Source organism: Macaca mulatta, chromosome 17, assembly GCF_049350105.2.
Source record: "Macaca mulatta isolate MMU2019108-1 chromosome 17, T2T-MMU8v2.0, whole genome shotgun sequence".
NCBI classification, from domain to species: domain Eukaryota; kingdom Metazoa; phylum Chordata; class Mammalia; order Primates; family Cercopithecidae; genus Macaca; species Macaca mulatta.
The window spans coordinates 14,615,791-14,638,382 of NC_133422.1; the positions used below are offsets into that span (position 1 = coordinate 14,615,791).

The window sequence follows — 22,592 nt, forward strand, 5'->3', positions numbered from 1 at the left end:
AAAGAGAATTACTGGTGATGGTGATGTTTTCACAGATGCAGTGCATGTATGTAGAAGCTATTGTGATGAATAAAGTAAAATTCTGGACCACTCATCTCTCCATCAAGGTGGAACGTTAGGAAGACTACCCATGTAAGGATGAACTGGAGAAGAGTGAGTGTGGAAACAAGGAGACCAGGTATGAAGTGACTAGAATCTAAATCAGGATGACTGCGGTGAGAATGAAAAAAATGGGATGAATGCTAGACCCACTCCCAGGAAGAATGGGCAGAGGTATGACAATTTAATGGTGAATAAGTCTGTGTGGATGGTGCAATTGTATGCATATTTATGCGATGTTTACGGGTACATGTTTGCATTAGGGTGTTTGTACGATATCTAGTTCATTTAAGATTCCAGAATACGTATTATTTTAGCACTCTTTGACATTTTTAAAATACTTGCTGATTAATTTTCCATGTCTCAACACAATGTTTTTCTAAAGGAAATATCCAGAATCACTCATTTCAATTAGTTTAGTTTTTGGCATACAAATATTTATTGGTTGGTAAGCATCAACATTTTAACTATTCCCAAATTGGGTCAACTTAGGATACAAATATAGAATTTCTATTTTGTGTTTGTGTTCCCTCTTTAAGAGGAAAATTAGTGGAGCAAAAAAGATAAAAGTAGTAGTGGTAGTTGGAAGAAACTGACATTTAAGTTTGATGAAGAAACTCTAAATAGATACCTAGAGAGGCTAAATGACTTCAAGTCCCCAAGGTAGGGCAAATTGCATCCACCGATCCTAAAAGAATCTGAAAACTAGATCACTGAACAACTCTCAATGGTCTTTGAGGAGTCATAGAGAACTAGGAGTGCCAGAGGATTGAAGTGCTAAAGGCAGGGGGAGGTTAATTCTCGAAAATCCATAGCAAGTAGCTTAATATTGCCAAAACCAGTAAAAATACTTCACATCGATATACTTTCATTTAATTTTGCTCAGATACAGAAACAGAGAGTATCCAGACTGTAGCTAGACAGTTGTCAAGGTCCTTTATGGTATCCTTTGGAAAAGCCAGAGGAATATGTGTGCTAGTTATTAGAACACTATGGTAGCTAATTTATTATTGAAGGCTTATACTAAACAGGTGCTTATAAACAACTTAAATTAGTTTTTAAACTTTTTGACTACAACTTGCAGTAAGAAATACATATTACGTCATTACCTAGTAGGCCTACATATGTATTTTTATGTATATGTGCGTATAATTAAAACAGATTTTATAAAACGGTACTTACCCTTACAAAATATATTTTGAAATTTTTCATTCTGTGTGTTTCTATTCATTTCATTAAAAAACCCCTGCTGGTTGCAACCCACTAAATCAATTTCATGACTCCCTAATGGGTTGGGACCCACAGTTTGAAGAATGTGAATTGATTCAAGCAGAGTGATACTGGTGACTACTGAGCTGCTTCCATCCTGTTCAATCAAACATTTGAATGGAGGTATAGAAGGAATGTTCCCAAATTTGTACATAGGCTAATAAGACAATAAATTATTTGTGTGATATAATCAGGATTAAGAAATTCCTAGCAGATGAAATTTAAATGGAAAATTACATAGAAAATTTGAATGAAATATTTTTTTTTTGTTTTGAGACAGAGTCTCGCTCTCTTGCCCAGGCTGGAGTGCAGTGGGGTGATCTCTGCTCACTGCAACCTCTGCCTCACGTGTTCAAGTGATCCTCCTGCCTTAGCCTCTTGAGTAGCTGGAATTACAGGTGGCCACCACCATGCCTGGCTGGTTTTTGTATTTTTAGTAGAGACAGGGTTTCCCCATGTTGGCCAGGCTGATCTTGAACGACTGACCTCAAGTGATTCACCTGCCTTGGCCTCCCAAAGTGTTGGGATTACAAGCGTGGATCACCATGCCTGGCCTTCAAATAAAATTTAAATTTAAATTTATATGTACAGTTTTGTACTTTATATCTCAAAATCTACATGTAAAGCTACAAATTGTAGATATGCTGCTGCTAAAAAAAATTAACAACAAAAGAAAAAGCTTGTTTTTCAGGTTGATAATTATTTCATGCAGCTATTGTGGTTAATAAAGTAAAACTTTTTATTAATCCTAATTAATCCTTGATGGTCTAATCTGTCCATCAAGATGGAGCTTTATGAAGATTACCCACGTAAGGATGGACTGGAGAAGAGTGAGTGTGGAAAAGAGGAGACAGAGGTATGAAGTGGCTAGGATCTGAATCAGGGTGGCTGCAGTGAGGATGAAAAAAATGGGATGAATGCTAGACCTATTGCCAGGAAGAATGGGCAGATCTATAACTAATTTACTGGTGATAATAATTTCAATATGAGAGGAGAATGGAACCAACATTATTTGAGAACCCACCACGTGCCAAATGTGAATCATTACATTACATGAATCATCAGTGTCATGTTAAGAAAAAAATCCAAAACCAAAGCAAACCAAACAGATCTAATTTGATTTGGGGCAACATTAACAGGAGCTATATTGCTAAAGGTTGAGGGTGGGGTAAGAATTTCCCTCTGTTTTATACAGGTCCAAACCCACACCGAATTTGGAATATTCTGTTCAGATAAAGTTTAGAGAAAAGCAAGAAATCTGTTATTTAAAGAACAGGTGAAGGAAGTGGGAATATTTAGTGTGGAGAACTGCTGTTTCCATCCATGCATTTTTGAACACATTTATTCAATGTAAATTACAAGTCAGGCAAGGTAGATGAAAAAAAAAAAACAAAAATAATGACACAAAATAACTGTGGGTCTTTTCCAACAGTCAATGAAGGGAAACACTATTGATTGACACTTGCTACACTACCTTAAGTACCTTAAATGTATTAGCTCCTTTAATCCTATGAAGTAGTACTATCATCCTTATTTTGGGTTGAGTAAACTGAAGCTTTGAAGCTAAAGTCATTTTCCCAACACCATACTGTAAATTTAAGTAAATATAAGTGGTTGGTGGAACTAGAATCCAAATCCAGGTTCCATTGAATCTAGGGCATGACTTCTCTACCTCTCTGCAATATTGCTTCTTGAAACTCAGATTCACAGGTTTCTTATCTTTGAATGGTTGTCCCTGGGAAGTAGGGGTATGCAAAAATGCATACAAAATTAATATTCACCACATAAAATGTATTTTTAATCTGGAGATTTAAAAATATACAGATTAGGTATATTATTATGTAGCTTCTATTATTATGTAGCTTTTAATTCAAAATATTGTTAATATAAATGCAAAGTTATTTGTACACTTTCAGGAAAAGGTTTTGTAGGCCAAAAGGAAACAGACCTGCTGACTTTTCTAAACTTTACATTTTTGGGATGGTATGGAAGACATATAACTGTGCCATTATGCAGACTTATATGTGGTTATAATTGTAATTGTATGTGGTTATAATTGGTATTACATGTGTTTATAGGTTACACAATACACATGCCTGTATACTAAGGATACAAAGACACATTGACTATATGCTAGCTGCTCAGCTGAAATTATTTTATGGAATTCTCACTTTCCTATGGGACACGTATTATTATCCCTACTGAAGACGAAACTCAAATAGCTTGAGTAGACTGCAAAGGTAGTAAGTTGTGAGTGTGACTCAAAGAATCATGCACTTTCCACAGTATCATAGCGCCTGGGAGGAGCTGATCGTCCACTGGAGAAAACTTTTTAATTGGTAAGCTCTTCTAAACATCTCTGAAATTGAATTAAGTACGCAAAAGAAGTGGAGTTTTCCTACTTAGAAATGGTGATATTACCTTTACCCACTCACTATCTTCACTAAAGAAAAATGAGCAGAAAAATATAACCAAGTGCACACACATACTGCTTAAGAAAAAACACAAGAAAAATTAAAATGGAAATGTTAAAAATGATGTTAAGCTATTCATTCAGAAAGGAAATAGGAAGTTCAGGTTGTCACTGTCTCTCAAAGTACTCATGCAAGAAATCTAAAAATAGCAAAAGGTAGAACCTGCTGCCATATAGATATATGCACAGTGGGTAAAAAAACTTAGTATGACAACCTTTCAATCTAGATTTATGTATTTTAAAAAGATATCATTTTAAATTTGCAAATGAAACAGTACTCTTAACAGCAGATGATACTCACCTGGGACAGACAAAAAAGTAGCAGAAGGATATAAATGTTACAGGATTTTTCAATTATATAGTATATCTCAAGTCATACTATTATGACTTGTATGTTTTGTAAATTTCCCATACAGTTTCAAGCATTCTAGCATTTTATAATTCAATTGCTATTTAATTTAAGTGGACATGTTAGTTACCACTGCTTTCAGAAGTGTTTGCTTAACTACTTTAATAATCCAATCACTTTGGTGCAAGTTTAAACAAATAAACAGACATGCAACCAAGAATTCATCCTAAGCACTGGTTTTGAGGAACTTTTTTTATAACCTGTGGTACTTAGAATTTTACCATGTTCCCATATCCTGGGAGTTAACTTGACTGGCAGGTCCAATTAAATATGAATAATAACAAAACTGATAATGGTGGATTTGTATATTGACCTTTTTCATTTGAGATGACAATTAAAACGATCTGAATATACCTCAAGATACCTAATATTTCTGGTGGCTTTCAATAATCTTTACTGAAAAGTGCAGACCTCATGAAATATTAAAGAAAATTATATCCTTCCTTTCAAGGAATAGTCATGCCTATTTAGTTTTAATTCAATACGAGCAGTATGATTACTGGGTACATTTTAATTTTTTAAAATTAAAGGTTTATTTCTTATCTCTTGTGTCTGTGCAGACATAGATACGTACTTTTCTCACAGATCAAGGCTGGCAGTGAGAATCACCCATGTTTTCAGATAATTTCGAAAGTCCTCTGAATTGTACGTGCCTATGAAAAAAGGAAACATCAATAATTGGCATCATACCTGAGGATCGTCAGGGATTTTGAAAGTGTGGGATTTGTCGTTCCCACCAAACTACCCCAGTGTCACACACTGCAGCCTTTTTAGGCTGGGAGGTGAGTTCAAGAGCTGTTTGTTGTTCCGAGCTTGATCCAGAGAGGCTCACTGTTTGACAAGTTCTATTTTAAGTAGTGCCTGAGTGTGCAGGTGTCAGCCTCTTTCATGGCTGTAGAAGCACCATTACGCTCCATCTGTATTCTTCCCCCGACAATGCAGGATCGCGCCCCCCCCCCGCCCGCCTCCACCCCGTGCGTTTGTTTCTGCTTTGCCAGCCACTTTTTCTTCGGGAAATTCTAGGGAGGGCAGGCTGACAGGACTGCGAGAAAGGGCGAAGAGAGGCCGAAAGAGGTCGTCTGCCACTCCCCTACCTTACAAGGCACGTGGCACTCGCAGTAGCAGCAGCTGGATGCAACAACGGAGATGAGGAACCTCCTCCCAGCAAGAGGATATTGAGAGAAGGAGGAGGTGGCAGTGAAGGCAAGACACGCACACTGTGTCCTTCCCCACAGGGAAAATCCACCCTCAAGGGAAAAACCACAAGGAAGCCACTACCCGCCCCGCCTCTCCCAGCTTGCCCCAGTGTCTGGCAGCAGTCCCCATGCATCTGCTCACCTGTCTATCCTTTCAGGGTGGTTGGGGGAGGGACAAGGGGTGTCAGGGTGGGTGGGTGGGAAGAGAAGGAGGGCAGGGCGAAAGAGGGGGTGCACCGAGGGCTCCGCCCCCCCGGAGGCTGTGCGCAGGCGCAGTGGCCGCTACCGCAGGCAGGGGGCGGCAACATGGCGGAGTGAGCGGCGGCGTCGGGGCTTCACAACAACAGTGGCGCCCGTAGCAGCGGCGGCAGCAGCGTCAATTGCATCGGCCACAGCCTGAGCTTCAGCATCGGCAAGCGTCGTGGCCAGCTGCTCGCGTCCTAGGGCTTCTCGGAGCGGCGGCAGCATCTCCGCGGGGGGCGGGCCGGGCCGGACGGACCGGGAGAGGGAGAGAGCAGAGGCAGCGGCAGCGGCGGCGGCAGCGGCACACCTGCTGGGCGGGCACGGCCGCTTGCCCGGCAGCGGTTAGCGGTACCGCCACCGCCGAGAATAAGCTTGCGGATCCCCCGCCGCCTCCGCCGGGGAGAGCGCCGGAGCGGGCCGGGCTGAGACGCAGGCGGGGAGCGGGCCCGGCGCCGCGGCGCTGGTGGATGCTGGGGCTTCGAGGAGACGGCCGGGGGGCGGGGGCCGAGGCAGGTATAACGGTACCGGCGGCGGCAGCGCCGCTGCTCTTCCCTTCTCCTCAGGAGGGGGGCCAATGGCGAGCGAGAAGCCGGGCCCGGGCCCGGTGCTCGAGCCTCAGCCCGTGGGGCTCATTGCCGTCGGGGCCGCTGGCGGAGGCGGCGGGGGCAGCGGCGGTGGCGGCACCGGGGGCAGCGGGATGGGGGAGCTAAGGGGGGCGTCCGGCTCCGGCTCGGTGATGCTCCCCGCGGGGATGATTAACCCTTCGGTGCCGATCCGCAACATCCGGATGAAATTCGCAGTGTTGATTGGACTCATACAGGTCGGAGAGGTCAGCAACAGGGACATCGTGGAGACGGTGCTCAACCTGGTAAGGAAAAGGCGTGCTCTCCATCTGCTTCCCCAGTCCCCACATCCACCGTCCCTAGCGCCTTTCGCTCCCACCCGCCACCCCCAGGGTCACACGCGCCGCGCGTCCCTGGGAGCACAGAGCGTTCAGCCGGTATTGCCCAGCGGGTGACCTGCCTGGGCGCTGCCGGAACCACGCCACCTCCCTCCTCTCCTCTTTCTGGTCCTCTCCTGCCACCTGAGCGCAATGCCCAACTTAACACCGCTTCTTATCACTTTTTAGGACCACGAGTAAACCAGTCCCCGCGGTGAAGGTTTTGGGTCGACTTTAGAGTTTAGTTAGGAGGTGAGGAGGCCTCCTGTTCTCTGGGGTTCTTTTTCTCACACTCTTTATTGTCCGTGGTGTCGCTCTCGGAGGATGACAGCCTTGCCCCTGGAGCCTAAATTCCCCCGTGCTGCTGAGATGTGAGAAGCACATTAGCTTCCGACTTGAGCAGCTGGGGTGTGATGTTTTCGAGGGAGACAGAAAATGATGCAGTTTTGCATCTGTCTTTAAATATTCCAAGGCCATGATGGAGAGTGTTGTGTCTATCCATCCCCCTCCATCTCTGAAGCAGCCGTCCCTTCTTTGTAATGTTGCCCTGAATATACTGATTTCTTAGTCATTTTTTGTGCACACAAGGTGTGTGAGGACACCAGATCATACAGGTTCATTTCTGTGGTTACCTTCAGTAGCGTGGCATGTGGGTAAAGACTAAAGGAAAGGTTTGAAACGCAGCCCTAGGTTTTGGTTTCTTTCATGATAAGAAAGAGTTACTGCAGAAGTGTGTATGACTTAATGTTTTGCGCTATCTACAGAGAGGCTCAGAAGCGTTTAAGATGTCAGGGAAAGAAATGGAAAGAAATAAGGAGATGAGAATCATAAATCGAGGAAAATTAACAGTAGTTCATATTTAGTGCTTTGTAAATGGAGTTTTTTTTTTCCCCCCTGCAGCCAAGCTTTTTAAACAGTTTTCTCTGCAATATCTAGTCATTGACATACTGAAAGGTTGGGCTTTGGGAGGCAAGACATAAATCGGGAGCAATCAGTTGAGTATTGTATTTGGTGTGGAGTGACAGGAACATAACAGTATGCTTACAGGGGTGCTTTGTACACCCATGCAGTCATTTTTCAGCTAAGCAATTATTTTTACTTTATTGGAAAACTGAGAGAAAGCCGCAGCTACACCACTGGTGTCCTGAGACATGCATTAGATAATGTCTACGGTTTATGAACCTCCTAAATGCACAGAAAAGTTGAAGCTGTTTTTTTCCTTTTGCTAGTGTGTCAGGTCAAAGGAGATTATCTGTCTTCGTTATATTCATTGTTGTTTAAAACAAAACACCTGTTTTTACTTCTGTGTGCCTTTCAAATAAATCATCATGAAAAGTCAGTGTAAGTTTGAGGGAATGTCACTAAGTTGGTATAACCAAGTTCTTTTCAGGGCACTACTGGAAATACGGTTTTCTTGAGTTTTAATTTTAACTAGTTGCAAATAAGAGGTCAGTACTTGCCATTTCTTTTTAAAAGAAGATAAATGAAATCTCCAACTGTTAGTATGTTAGCAGGTAACTGTATTTCTGTAATTTAAAGGAACACATTTTTAGTTCCAGTTTTGATCTAACCAATATCATTTTTATGTTAGATTATATTAGGCTATTTTAGTAAGTATTCCTATGCTTACTTAATACATTTTAACCTGGTAAGAGGCAGTATAGCTTTCACAACCTGGAAACTGATTTGAATATATAACCAGTTTGGACTCTGCAGCAGTAGCAATGCATGCTGAATCAGTTCTTCACAGATGGGGTTTTTTAGATAGACGGTAGACTAAGAAAGGAAGTGAAATGTTTTTCTTGAGATGAAAAAGAAATTTAACTCTTCAGAGCAGTAAAAATCTGGCATGAAGTTTCAGTATGCAGACATTTCAGAGAACTTTACAGTTAAGCTTAGAGTCACTAGAAATAAATTAATACTGAGATAGTGTATCCAAAATCTACTTAAGACTTTGTAACTGCAATGATATTTTAAATTTAAAGAGGTTTAAAATTTCTTTGTATGTATTTAAAGAATGCAATAGGTTTTTCAATAGAAACTTTTGGGGAAAAGAATAAATGACAAAAGGAGCTGTTTATTGCTAAGTTGTTAATTATATTAATGATGGAATATAAATTAGTCATTTGAAGTGCAATATTTCTTGAACTGTAGATTTAGGGCTTTATTGTGCAGTACACTCATGAAAATGTCATATGAAAATTTAGGTGGATTCTCAAAAAATATGTGGAAGTCATGGGCGTTTAAAAAACGAATTATCAAACTTAATTCTATTTATGTAATAAGTAAACCAGTAAAATCCATATAGGACACTCAGTGATTCGTTAGAGTTTGGAAACCTTTAATATTAAATCTAAAATGAATTTTTTAAAATTTTCAGTTTTAATTTAACACTTTAAATAAAAATGTAAGGTAAAATAGTGAAATACCTATTACTGTGCCCTGAATGACAGAAAAAAAAGAACTAATGAAACTTAAAAAAAAAAAAAAAAAAAAAGAGGAGTTTCTACCTTAAACAATACCCTTGTCTCAGTCACCTTTGTCAGTACATTTTTCTTTGTTTTCCTGTATATTTTTTCTTCCTATGTGAGGATACTCATAAATACTTGGTTTCTAGGTGCTATTTCTCACATGCCTTGGCCAAAGAATTAAAAGCTGGGCAGAGTGAAGTTTAAGCATGCACTAAAGTGTAGGACTTCTTCAACAGAGCAGTGGCTGTAATTTTTCTGCTTTGTTTCCCAAAGGTCTAGAGACCCATTTTTACTACTAGGTGGTTTGTGGGAGTTTGGTGAAGAATCACCAATGTGATATGCAATAAAATGAGTGATTTTTATTAGAGATGTATGTATTTTGTATAATGATGTTATAGTTGACTTAAAACATTGAAATATGGAATGGATAATGTTAGGAAGATAGGTAAATTAGTTTGTGAATAAAATTACAGTCTGTATTGTCAAGGATTTTGCATTGTAGCTCTACTAATGAAAGAAACTGATCGTTAACAAACTTTGGCTTCTGGAGGAATTATTTAAAGTGGCAATACAAGAGAATTTAACTATAGAGAAGAGATTTTGTTGATTGTTTTCAGTTGTAAAGCTGGCATACTCCCTAATCAAACTAATCTATTCTTTTGTAAACACACTTAACATATGTTTATATAAGCTTTATTCATATTTGAAGTAAAAGCTATGTAAATATGTGTTATCGTTGTTTATAACATGGAAGTTTCTTTTATAAACATAAATTTCTAGAAAAATATATTTATAATAGAGGATTAATATTTACTTAGTGAAAGAATTCATAATTTTTTTGGAGTGGCTTTCTTATGGGTTATAGTATAATTCTATGATTATAATTATGGAATTATAGACTTGAAGATTTCTTATGAATAACTGAATTCATAAAATTTTTTTCACGAAATTTTTTCATGGATTTGTAATTTTTTTTCATGAGTTACTGTGAGTTGTATCAGTGTGTCTAGTTGTAGAAAATGATATTTCCTCTGATTATTTTTTTACACTCTAAGTGGCATGCTGTTGGCTGAGCTGGAAACCTGACAGGATGCTTTGAGGGGATATGTGGTTTACTGAGTTTCTTTCATCTTGGCTTATGGATCATGGTATTTTTGTTAAAAGGGTAACTTCAAGGTGTTTTTTGTACTTGAATATGGCAGTAACTCTTCTTCCTTAGAGTTTTTTTTTTTTTTAATTTTGCAGATTGATAGTCATAATTTTCGTTTTAAAGATATTTAGAATTTTACAAAGAAGGTGTCTTCTGCATTTGAATTATATGTATTTTAAAAATACACAGTTGCATCTTAGAATCATAGAGGTCCTTAATACTAATAAAACCACATTTATATTAAAATAATTTCATGCATTTTAATTTATGTTGATATGTAAGCCTTTTCATATTAATTTGAATTGTATTTTATTCTCATGATTGGGTATGGAAAATAAAATTCAGGATTCACATGTAAATGCTCGGAGCTTCAATATCTTAAGGAGTTTTGAGGTTTTCCATAGAAAATTTAGTCATATAATGACACTAAGGCAGCAAATATTCTATAGTCTATTATCAATTTATATTAATTTTAAATAAATGTTTTGTGTATTGCTAGCTGCTTTTTGGCAAATACTGTGCTGTTAATTAAAAATATCTCAAGGTTCTTTACTCTTTTGCTGTGCTTTTCCCAGACAGTGTGGAAGAATTTATTGGGTCTAACAGACTTAGTCCCCATTTTGTGTCACTGGTATAGCTGTATTATAAAATTCAGTCATCTGCTTTTTTTTTTCTATATACGGAACATATTGTTATGCATTAGTTCTAGGTTTTCCATTTCTTGTCTTTAAACAATGTCAGCATATCTCTTTGGCATCACATATCACCCTGTAGCATTGCAGTTATTTATGTGTGTTTCCCTTCCTAGGCTGTGAACTCCAAGAGGGCAGGAACTGATTTTATGTATCTTTATTTTTTGTATTTCGAGGCCTTGGATAAGTTAAGTGCATTTGTAGTGTGCATGACACTATCATAGGCAGTAATGATTATGGTCAGTTTCTGAAGTTATGTTCAACATTACGGTCCAGACCTAGGATCCTGAAATAAACTCATATATAAACTCAACTCATATAAACTTCATGTATTCCTTATTCTTCAAACTAGAAATATGTGTTCAATGTGTATAATATTACCTGGCTGTGTAGGCATTACTGCATATGTAGATGTTATTTTGAACTGGCATCCGTTAATAAGTTAGAATCTGGTAAAAACTTTTCAGTAAACTTTTATTTATAATCAAATATAATCACATAACAAGGTCATGTTGTTAACAAAGAAAATACGTAATGCATTGAAGAGAAATTATAGAAAATACTGTAAGCATTTGTCATATTGCCAAGAATAGTGAATTTGTTCTTGTGTGTCTGGCATACATTTCACCTCTTTGTAGTGGTACCTCAGTTTTCCTTTGATGATTCACTCATTCCCCATTTGTAGTTCAACTGGTTTAGGTGGGTCGACCCCACTGCCTGCCTTGAGGCTCAGACATCTAAGCCAGGTGTGGCAAGAATAGTGGTGATTGGTTCAGGGACAAACATTTAACTCAAGGGTAGCGAGCCAGAGTAGGTTCCAGGAATTGTGCTGGAAGGCATTCTGATGGGGATGCTGAATGTGTCAATTCTTAAAGAGTTGTAGGTCCCTGTCTTAGAATTTGACCAAGTGTGAAGCAAACAGCCTCATGATTCTGTTGGAGAACGTAGAGTTCTTTTTGTCTGTGGTGATTATCTTCTAACCATTAAATTATTTCCTTTAAAATTTACTATTGTTATTTATTTCAAATCAGTGTAAGTTGGGCTTTTTTTTTCACTTGTAAACAGAAAGAATCCCCAGTAACATAGACATTAGTATCTGGAAATGACACATTGTAGGAAACAGACCTTAGATTTTGAAATGGAGTGGAAGGCAGTGAGAACTTTGTGATCCTCTAGCAGTTCCTTTTAAGGAGTTACAGAGCAGCTATTTAAATTGTCACCTGTGTTATCTTTGTCAATGGAACTACTGAGGTTGGAATTTTAGGGATGTTGGAATGTTTTGGTCACTTTTTGGGGTCTTTGATAATGTCTTTTAAGAGAGCAGTTAACTTTGGTCCAAGTTAGGGTGCTTGAAAGCAAAGCAGAAAGAAAATGTAGCTTTTCCAAGGCAGAGAGGCTCTTTCTGCCTGTAGCTGCCATCCAAGATAGTAGGGAATTAGAATATTAAAGCTTTGTAGGTCATAAAGCCCTAAGTTTTTACCCCGGGCTAAAGTTGGTAAGAGGAAAGCCAAGAGTTTAAATTAGAACCAGATAAAGTTCTGTCTGATAAGCTTCTCCCAAGCCTCTCATGCAGCATACGCCAGCCTTCTGACCAAAGTAACAGTAATCCAGTTGTGAAGAGCTTTAAAATACGATACAACCAGGGAGCAAATGATAGAATAGCTGTGCCTCCTCACCCAGTTTATTGTTTCACATTGCTTCAAGGAAGATCATTAAGCTGAGGGTTAAGGGGATAAGAGTACTGGGAAGGCCTGTTGCTATGAGACTGAAACTTAAAAGCTGACAAGATCCTGACAGGATCGCATGTTTTGGTTGCGAATTCAAGTCCTTTGACTTAAGTAAAGTGACGAAAAACTTATCAAAGTTTTAGGGAAGCCATACTTGGAGAGAAACCTCAAGCCTGGTAAACAAAGGCCTGTATTCTTTTACTTCTAAGGCACTTCTAAGCTCCAGCAGTATAGCTGCTAGAAGGAAAATCTGCATTATGGAGGATAAGAAGTGAGATCTTCTGAGATAGTGGTAGTGAATGTATTCACATTGGCCGACCCAAGGAATTCCATTAGCAAGGACAGGGAATTCTTGTTACTCTGACCAATGATATATGGTTTATGCTTTGAATTAGTTATCATGGTGTTTCTTTAACCTTCTCCACTCTTCTAAATGCAGTTATTGTTACTTAATGTTCTTTTACCATTGTATATTAATTAGAGGGTATAGTTAAATTTATTACATAGCTATATAATTGGTCAGGTTTGAGGTATCACCAAGAAGAATATTATCATAACACAAAAATTTCAGACTTGAGGTTAGATGCAGTAATTCGACTTTGTCTTTTTTCATCCTCTGGTGAGGTGGTAAGTACACTTTCTATTGTGTCTAAGATAGCCATGTTAAACATGGATATGTAAGTAGTTATATGTATGAAAAGAAATGAGTGTCTGAGATGGGTGGGTAGCCAAGGACTATAATGTTACAGATTTCTGCCAGTTTTGGCTGCCTAGCATCCATTCTTTCTGTTGTTAACATTCTCGATTTTTTGATATTCTTTTAGGGAGTCATTCTTGATTTTTATGGTCTGGGGCTTCATTGGACTTTATCCTGCTTTTCTGGACCAGACACAGAAACTGACGTCTGGCCCGACAGTAACTGGTATTGGTTATAAAATTTAGCTGTACTTCTGAGACAGTTTGATAATTTCTTTCTGAAGAAGGAAAAAGGTGCTTTCGCTGGGGTTGCTGAAAATGTTAGAATGTAAGTCTAGAATTGACTACCATCTGCACCATGAAGGCAGATTCTACTTGAAAACAGAGCCGTTAAAGAGGCACCTAAAACCAAGCAATACATTGCTGATGGCAGCTTTGGATCCCCTCAAGTCAGTTCTATCTCCAGATATTTCAGTGCATCACTTTGCTTTAAGCCAGTTTGAGGTGGTTTTCTATCCATTTGTGCCCCCAAAGATTCCTAATATTCTAAATTTAAAGAAAAATACTTCAGGTATTAAATATTACAGGATGAATCATAAGAAAAATGTTTACTTGTCAAAGGACTTGATATGTTTCAAGAAAGAAGAAATATACATGGTTAATTAATAGAAAAATATTCACTTTGGCTAAATAAGAACATAAGGTAACAGATAACATGAAAAAGAAGTGATTAAAAAGAAATGACCAGCTGGTTATGGTGGCTCATGCCTGTAATTCCAGCACTTTGGGAGTCTGAGGTGGGAGGATTGCTTGAGCCAGGGAGTTCAAGACCAACCTAGGCAACAACCCTGGAGGTTGAGTCTGCAGTGAGCTGTGATCATGCTGCTGCATTCCAGCCTGGGTGATGGAGTAAGACCCTGTCTCACAAAAAAAGAAGTGATGATTGTTTGCCAGGGCAAGTTAAAATAATCTTAAATGTTCTTGTTGGGCTCGTAAACTGTTACAGCTATTCTGAGTGACATTTTACCAATATGTATCAAGGATTTTAAAGAGGTTTCTATAATGTATTCTTAGTTCTTTAGGCTAAGGAAAAAATACCTGTGGACAGGTATGAAAATTTAGTGTATTTTTATGATGTAACGTATGTGGCAACAACTTAAATGTTCAACAATAGGAAAACATTAAATATATTATTTTTACGTCCATGTTATGGAATAACAGCTATTAAAACTTACCGTGCCTCAGTTTCTTCATGTGTAAAATGGGATTTCAGCCTTGTAAGATAGATACGCAGGTCGTACAGATTAAATGGGTTAATATATGTAAAGTGCTTGGTATATAGTAAACTTTACTTAGTACTTACTATTGTTTTAATTCTTATCTTGGTCCAGAGAATCACCTGACTATAGACAGAAGTAATGACTTACTAAAACTGATCTGTCCTATTTTAGCTTGGAGTACCTGAGCCTGGTGACCTGTCAGGGAGGGGACTCTTAGGTACTCACAGATCATGATGTCCTGCTGAAGCACAGGAGATCTGTTGTCTTGAATCCTGCATAGTCTTTATCAGTGCCTGAGGTAGTTTTTCTGATTTCTTTCTTTGAGGAGGGTGAGAAACTGGGGAAGGAAGAGACAAGAGGTAACAGGAGTTCCTTTGTGTGGAGTCTCTTCCATCTCTTCTCTCAGGTGGCTGACTTTCACCTGTAGATGTAGTAAGACATGAATGGTGATCCAAGGCAAATAGTAGCTCCCTCTGGGAGTATTTGCTTAAATATTTAGAAGACTACTTGGGTAACAAGTCTAAGGGGCAAGTTAAAGGATTACAAACTATTTTATGACTATTTTAGAAAATAATATTAGCCTATAGTTTAATAGCTCTTAACTGTTTACAATATACTTGTGGAATTGAACACAGCAGTGTTCTCTAATCCTTAGAATAATTTCCTTTTATAGATACCATACCATTCCTGCTTTACATATGTAGAAACTAAGGCTGTAGAAAATGTGAAGTAATTAGACAAGGTTATCTAGGTACTAAGTAGCACAGCTGGGACTTAGACCTTCAGGTTCCAAAGCTAGAGTTCTTTCCCATTGCTAAGGAAATGTAACTAGTACTTAGAAATTATCCCAAAGACAGCATGTATGAAGAAATGATGTTGGAAGGGGAGGGAGCAGCCAGCCTCAGTGAGTTGCTTTTCTGGTAGGGAATGTGTCCCATAGACAACTTAGGACAGGCTATTCAGAGGAAATTAAAAATGAATGCAGGTCAATTTAATGGATTTATACACAAAAGTGACTTAGCAAGAACTATACCATGAGTTATTAATATTTGAGTTTCGGGAAATAATTGGTTATATGGTAAATGGCTTTGAATTTTATGTTTTCACTGGGCATAATGTGGATACTTGAGAGATTACTCTGAACCAGAATAATAGTATGCATTAATATATTTACAGAAAAAGTAAATCCGTGATTTTCTTGTTATATATTGGAGGTAATTATTTGAGCCACTATATATACAACGTTTACTTGAATAAAATAAATGAGTTATAGAAGGAATATACTAGCATCTGGATATAATAATTTCTAGTAATTGTGATTTCTCTTTCAGTTTATGAAGGTAGAGCAAACATTGATTAATAGCAAATTTTATGGGAGTAAAAATATCTACATATATTTCTCTTTATTTTTTTTTTATTTTTTTATTTTTTTGAGATGGAGTCTCACGCTGTTGCCCAGGCTGGAGTGCAGTGGCGCGATCTCGGCTCACTGCAAGCTCCGCCTCCCGGGTTCCCGCCATTCTCCTGCCTCAGCCTCCTGAGTAGCTGGGACTACAGGCGCCCGGCACCGCGCCCGGCTAATTTTTTGTATTTTTAGTAGAGACGGGGTTTCACTGTGGTCTCGATCTCCTGACCTTGTGATCCGCCCGCCTCGGCCTCCCAAAGTGCTGGGATTACAGGCTTGAGCCACCGCGCCCGGCCCATATATTTCTCTTTAGCAAATACTTTCTTTTTTTTTTTTTTTTTTTTGAGACGGAGTCTCGCTCTGTCGCCCAGGCTGGAGTGCAGTGGCGCGATCTCGGCTCACTGCAAGCTCCACCTCCCGGGTTCACGCCATTCTCCTGCCTCAGCCTCCTGAGTAGCTGGGACTACAGGCGCCCGCCACCGCGCCCGGCTAATTTTTTGTATTTTTAGTAGAGACGGGGTTTCACCGTGGTCTCGATCTCCTGACCTTGTGATCCGCCCGCCTCGGCCTCCCAAAGTGCTGGGATTACAGGCGTGAGCCACCGCGCCCGGCCTTTAGCAAATACTTTCATTTTCTGAGAGAAATAACTTGCAGCAGATTAAAAGATGGTATATACATATTTTTATGTCATTTAATTTTTTTACATCTGGGAAGGGAATTGGCATTTATAGATTGGGTTTGGGTTCATATCTTACGTTTTTAATGTCCTCTTCCAACTCCTTTGAAGTAAATGGGGATTTACTTTAGTATAATAACTAAACTATAACTGAGGTTAAGGAACTTGTCTGAGGTTGCAAAATTGCTTAGTAGCAGAATGAGATCCAAAGCTGGATCTTCCATTTCCAAGTTTTGCTGTTTAAATACACCATTACCTTCGATAATGATGATGATGACGGTGATAGAATCTTTACATGTCAGGCACTGTGTTAAGCATATGACCTGTGTTGTCTTATTTAATCATCTTGACCTAGAATGTGAAAGAGTCAGTGAAATAAAGTCATTGTCTTTCTAAGCTAAGCAAGTCTGCTATCTTAAAAGAGAAGTGTTTTCAACTCTGAATATATAAACGATACTTGATTATAAAATGTCATAGAATTATTTCAGTTAATTTATACTAATTCTTTATAACTTGATCACCCTTTCAAAGTCCTTGAATTTAAATTAAGTTTTTGAATTTTTTTAACCTTAGGAGATATGAGTTATCAGTACAATAATGTTTCTTTTATTATAATATATTGACTGTTACTTGATAATTGTTACATTTCTCAAGTCATCATATTCTTCCATTTTTTGTCTAAAGAACTGCTCATCTTTCAAGATTTAGTTCTTACCCTATTTAAGTGACATCTTCCCTGATATTCCCCTAAAAGTTATTCCTCCCAACCCGTGCTTTCCCATAGAATTTTATACATATTTCAGATTTAGTACTCACACATTCTATTTTAAATTACAGTTGGCCCTGTATATCCATGGGTTCCATATCCGTGAATTCAGTTAACTTTGGATAGAAAATATGTGAGAAAAAGAATGGATGGTTGCGTCTGTACTAAACATGTATAGACTTAAATCTTGTCATTATTCTCTAAACCAGGGATTCCCAACCCCTGGGCCATGGACCTATTAGGAACTGAGCCACACAGCAGAAGGTGAGCCACGGGTGAGTGAGCATTACCACCTGAGCTCTGCCTCCTGTCAGATCAGTGGTGCCATTAGATTCTCATAGGAGAGCAAACCCTATTGTGAACTGCGCAAGCAAGGGATCTAGGTTGTGTGCTGCTTATGAGAATCTAATGCCTGATGATCTGCAGTGGACCAGTTTAATCCCAAAACCATCCCCCCTGAAGCCCCCATTCATGGAAAATTGTCTCCCATGAAACTGGCCCCTGGTGCCAAAAAGGTTGGAGATCACTGCCCTAAACAATATAGTATAACAAGTATTTACATAGCAGTTACATTGTATTAGGTGTTGTCTGGAGAGGAGTTAAAGTACACAGGAGGGTGTGTGTAGGTTATGTGCAAATACTACACCATTGTGTACCAGGAACTTGGGAATCTATGGATTTTGGTAACCACAGGGGGCCCTGGAACCAATCCCCCAGAGATATCAGGGGACAACTGTGTTTGTTTACTTATCAGACGGCACTAGAGGCTCTGAATCTTTTGAGGATCAGAACATTATCTTACCTTGCTAGTACGAGTATTTAACATAGTATCTGGCATTTTGTGGTGTTTAGTGAACTTTACTCTGAACATTTTCTCTCAGCTTTGATATAGTTACTTTGCTTGTTTCAGTCATGTCCAGCTTGTGTACAAATCTTAGCTTTGCAGGCTATTCTGATTCTTTTAATTTCTACATTTGCCTCTTGCTTTAACATTTCAGTTTTTATTTTTATTTTTGGGTGGCGGATGATTGGTATAACTACATGTATACAGTTGTCCCTTGGTATCCATGGAAGATTGGTTCTAGGACCCTTCAGGATACCAAAATCCATGGATGCTCAAGTCCTTTGTATAAAATGCCATAGTATTTGCATATAACCAATGAATATCTTCCCATGTACTTCAAATCATCTCCAGATTACTTATAATACCCAGTGCAGTATAAATGCTAGGTAAATAGTTGTTATGTTGCATTGTTTAGGGAAGTGACGAGAAAAAATGTACATGTTCAGTATAGATGCAACCATCCATTTTTTAAAAGAAATATTTTTGATCCCCTATTGGTTGAATCTATGGATATAGAACTCATGGATTCAGAGGGCCCACTGTAAATACATGGTTTATGTTTTTCAAAAAGTTTTCTTGATATTTGAGACTGGTAAAGAGTCACAATGTTTTCAGATCTGGTCAATGGCCTGACTCTTTCACTTGCATAGATGAGGAAACTGAAAACCAGGTAGGTTCAGATCCTGTGGTCCTTCACAGACTAGGATTAACACCCAGATTCCCTGACCCTTAGTCCACTTCTTTTTTCATTTTATCTTGATGACTGTAGTTCCACTTTGCTTCAGCTCATTTTCTGCTTTATAACTTTTACATGGAAACTTCTGTTTTTACTCCAGCAGGTTCAGAATACTTAAAATGATAGTAAAATAAATTACTGAATAATCCTAATCTAGTGTGCTATTGCTAGAGTCAGGATACTTCTTGGGTACATAAAAGAGTAACATAATTCATACCTGCAAATAACTTGAAATTCAGAACAGAGAATGGAAGAATAAACAGATAAATTATAATGGATAAAAGTAATATTGTAGAGATATAAACAAAGTGCTGTGGAAACATTAATGGAGTTACTAACTTTGCTTGGAGGAGTTGGGAAGGCTTCATGGGTAGATGTCTTGTGAAAGGAGTCTTGAAGGACAAGTAAGTAACTGTTCCAGGATTAAAAGAGCAGGAAAAGAACAACTTTCCACAGAGGGATAGCTTGCACAATGACAAGAGCCACGAGGGAGTGTTTTCATGGTTTTTTGCCTTAATGCTGACTGTAGACTACAGTAAATTAAATCAACTTTCTTTTTGTAGAAATCATTTTTTTTCCCTTAATTCTAGTAGTACAGTTGACCATTCATATCCTTCAGTTAGGAGGAGTTAATTACCCCTCCTTGAAGGAGGGTCAGCCTTTGGTTCTGTTCAGGCCTTTGACTGGTTGGTTGAATGAGGCCCATCCACATTAAGGAGAGCAATCTGTTTATACAGTATACTAATGCAAATGCTAATCTCATTCAAAAACACCCTCACAGACATTCAGAATCATATTTAATGAAATATATGGGCACCCTCTGGCCCAGTTAAGTTGACACCTAAAATTAACTGTCATAAGGGGTATGTATTTTCTCTATCAACTCTCCCTTTTATTTGACTGTTGAAAGATATATTGTTATACCCATTGCAGAAAAATTATAAACTGTGCACATAGTAGGCATTTAATAAATATTAAATGAATGAAGTACAAAAATAAAGGAATGGCTCACTGGCAAAAAAGAGGACTTTAATTTTGAGTATATTATACTTCTGAAGAGAATGTAAAGATGAATACATGAAAATTAACATTAACATTTGGCATTTACTTTTATTTTCAGTAGTCTTTGAGATGAATGATGAACTTTTTAAGGATATTAGTGTTTTGCATTTATAAAAAATGAAATTTATATACAAATCAATTTTTTATGAGAGCAAAAAACTATGACTTTGAAAATCAGTACAAGTGGTTTTTTTTTTTTTTTTTTTTTTGGTCATTATTCTAGGTTCATTCCCAGGCTGGCCTGATTTGTTCAAAGTCTTGATATCTTTATTTTTTATAGAAGTAAAATATATGTAGCATATAATTTATTTCAACCCTTTTTAAAATTTTGTTTTCAATTGACACATAATTGTATGTATTTCTGGGGTCTAATGTGATGTTTTGATAGATGTATACATTGTGTAAAAATCAAATTGGGGTACTTAGCATGTCCATCACCTCATCTATTTATCATTTCTTTGTGGTAAGAACACTCAAAATCTTCTAGTTATTTTGAAATACAGAGTGCAATATTGTTAATCATAGTCACTGTTTATTTTAACCATTTTAAAGTGTACAGTTTAGTGGCATTAAGTGATTTCACATTGTTGTTCAGCCATCATCATCATCCACCTCCAGAATTTTTTCATCTTCTCAAACTGAAATCCTGTGCCCATTAAATAGTAACTTCTATTTCTCCTCTCCCAACCTCAGGTGATCTGCCTGCCTCGGCCTCCCAAAGTGCTAGGATTACAGGTGTGAGCTACCGCGTCTGGTCAAAAGTAATTTCTATAGGACTCAGATTATTTGGTTCTATTTATTTAATATCATGTAGAATATATACACACACACATACACACACATACATACACGTGTGTATATATATACCCACCATAGTGATATTTATATAAAAATTTATTTTTTCCGTTGCATTAGTTTTGTTCCCGTAGTAGAGCTACTCTTGATTCTCTTCTCTTGAAACTTCTCTGTAATGCTCCACACCCAGCCCTAACCCTGTATTTTCATAGTATTCCATCTCCTTCATCTTTATTACAAAGCTTAAAATAATTAAACTGGGAAGACAATCTTAAAAGATGAGGGAGGTGAAGAGACTCAGCAGGCCAAGCCAGAATTCTGGCACAGGAAAAGAAAGAACAGGAACACTCACACATGTATAATTTTTGTTGTGTCACCTAAAAATCGATGTATGGACAACAAAACTAATTTGTTATGTATGATTAAGCCTGATGATTTCACTTCCTTACTAAACATTCAGCAGTGATTTTACCCCAACTCCTCCTTTATCTAAAGCAAAATACTTGTAATTCATTTGTTTCTTAAGAGATTGTAAACATGTTACATTAAACAATCTGAATTTTAAAATAAAAAAAGATGGAGCAAAAACTTATCTTTCATCCTACCTGTCTAATTATAGGCTTCTAGAGAGCATGACCAATATCTGTTTGAACTTATTTTATATAACATACAACTTCTGAAGATACGTGTTTTCGCTACAACCCCTTTCTTTTTGTATTTTTAAGAAACAACATACAATTTTTTACTTTTATTATAGTCCTAGCTTAAATAACGTACTCAAGGCTTTTCAGTCATGGATATATTTATGCCTCTTTTGAGTCTATTTATAGCTGTATTTGTCTCCTTGTTTGCTTCTTGTTCTAAAGTTCTGCTGCTGCTTGTTTGTGTACAGCTTTACTATCCAGTGTGGAAGCCCATTTCTTGTGGCTGGTGAGCACTTGTAATGTGGCTTTTGAGAATTGAATGTGCTTTAAGTGTAAAATACACACTGAATTTCAAAGACTTAATTAAAAAATATTTCTTATTAATAATGTTTTATATTACATGTTGTAGATATATTGCCTTTAGGTTATTTTATTATATATAAAACATACTTACTAAAATTCATTTTACCTGTTTATATTTCTTTTAGTGTGACTACTAAAATTTTTAAAATTATATTTGTACCCCACATTATATTTCTTTTAGATAACATTGTTCTAACTGAGGTAAGTGAGTTATTCGGTCTTATATTGGGGACTTTGGGAGACAAATTCATATTTTACATGATTTTATGAACCATCATAATAGTCACTTGTCCTTTATCTTTGGAGTAAAAATGATTATTTTTTATTTATAATGAAATTAGAAGTTATCAGTAAGAAGGGGATGACAGATTCAGATTAAGTTGTGATGGGGAAGTGACAATGGGAGGAGACCCCCTAATGCCTGGTAAAGTCAGATATTGTGGCCTGATATATAGTAAACATTTGATACACATTAATTTTTAAAAAATCAGATCAGGATTTGAAGAAATAGTAATAATAGGATATTTGACACCATGAATAGAGTTACAGTTTAAATGCATAGGTGTAAGTTTAGGCCCTGGGGAGTTTGGAGGTGCTTTTGGTTTTTACTGCCTGCCGTTGAGAGTGGGAGCTAGAACGCCAGGCATTTGTGAAAA

The 22,592-nt window shown here is 37.8% G+C and overlaps 1 protein-coding gene and 1 long non-coding RNA gene across 8 annotated transcripts in view; one reads left to right on the forward strand and one right to left on the reverse strand.

Annotated features, from left to right (window-relative positions):
• LOC114673561 (uncharacterized) overlaps positions 1–7,522 on the reverse strand; it is a 617,687-nt gene extending 610,165 nt beyond the window's left edge. The window contains exon 1 of the long non-coding RNA XR_013407900.1: positions 7,519–7,522. This is a non-coding gene — a long non-coding RNA (uncharacterized LOC114673561). The remainder of the gene's footprint in view (positions 1–7,518) is intronic.
• Positions 6,061–22,592, forward strand: part of NBEA (neurobeachin) — a 742,365-nt gene continuing 725,833 nt past the window's right edge. For 6 of the 7 annotated variants that reach the window (XM_028837523.2, XM_028837524.2, XM_028837526.2 and 3 more), the window contains exon 1: positions 6,122–6,557. In XM_028837523.2, coding sequence (XP_028693356.1) covers positions 6,264–6,557 — 294 coding nt within the window. In that variant the 5' untranslated portion in view covers positions 6,122–6,263. Of the gene's footprint in view, positions 6,558–22,592 lie in introns of all 7 variants that reach the window. The other variant, XM_028837519.2, reaches the window with a different exon arrangement.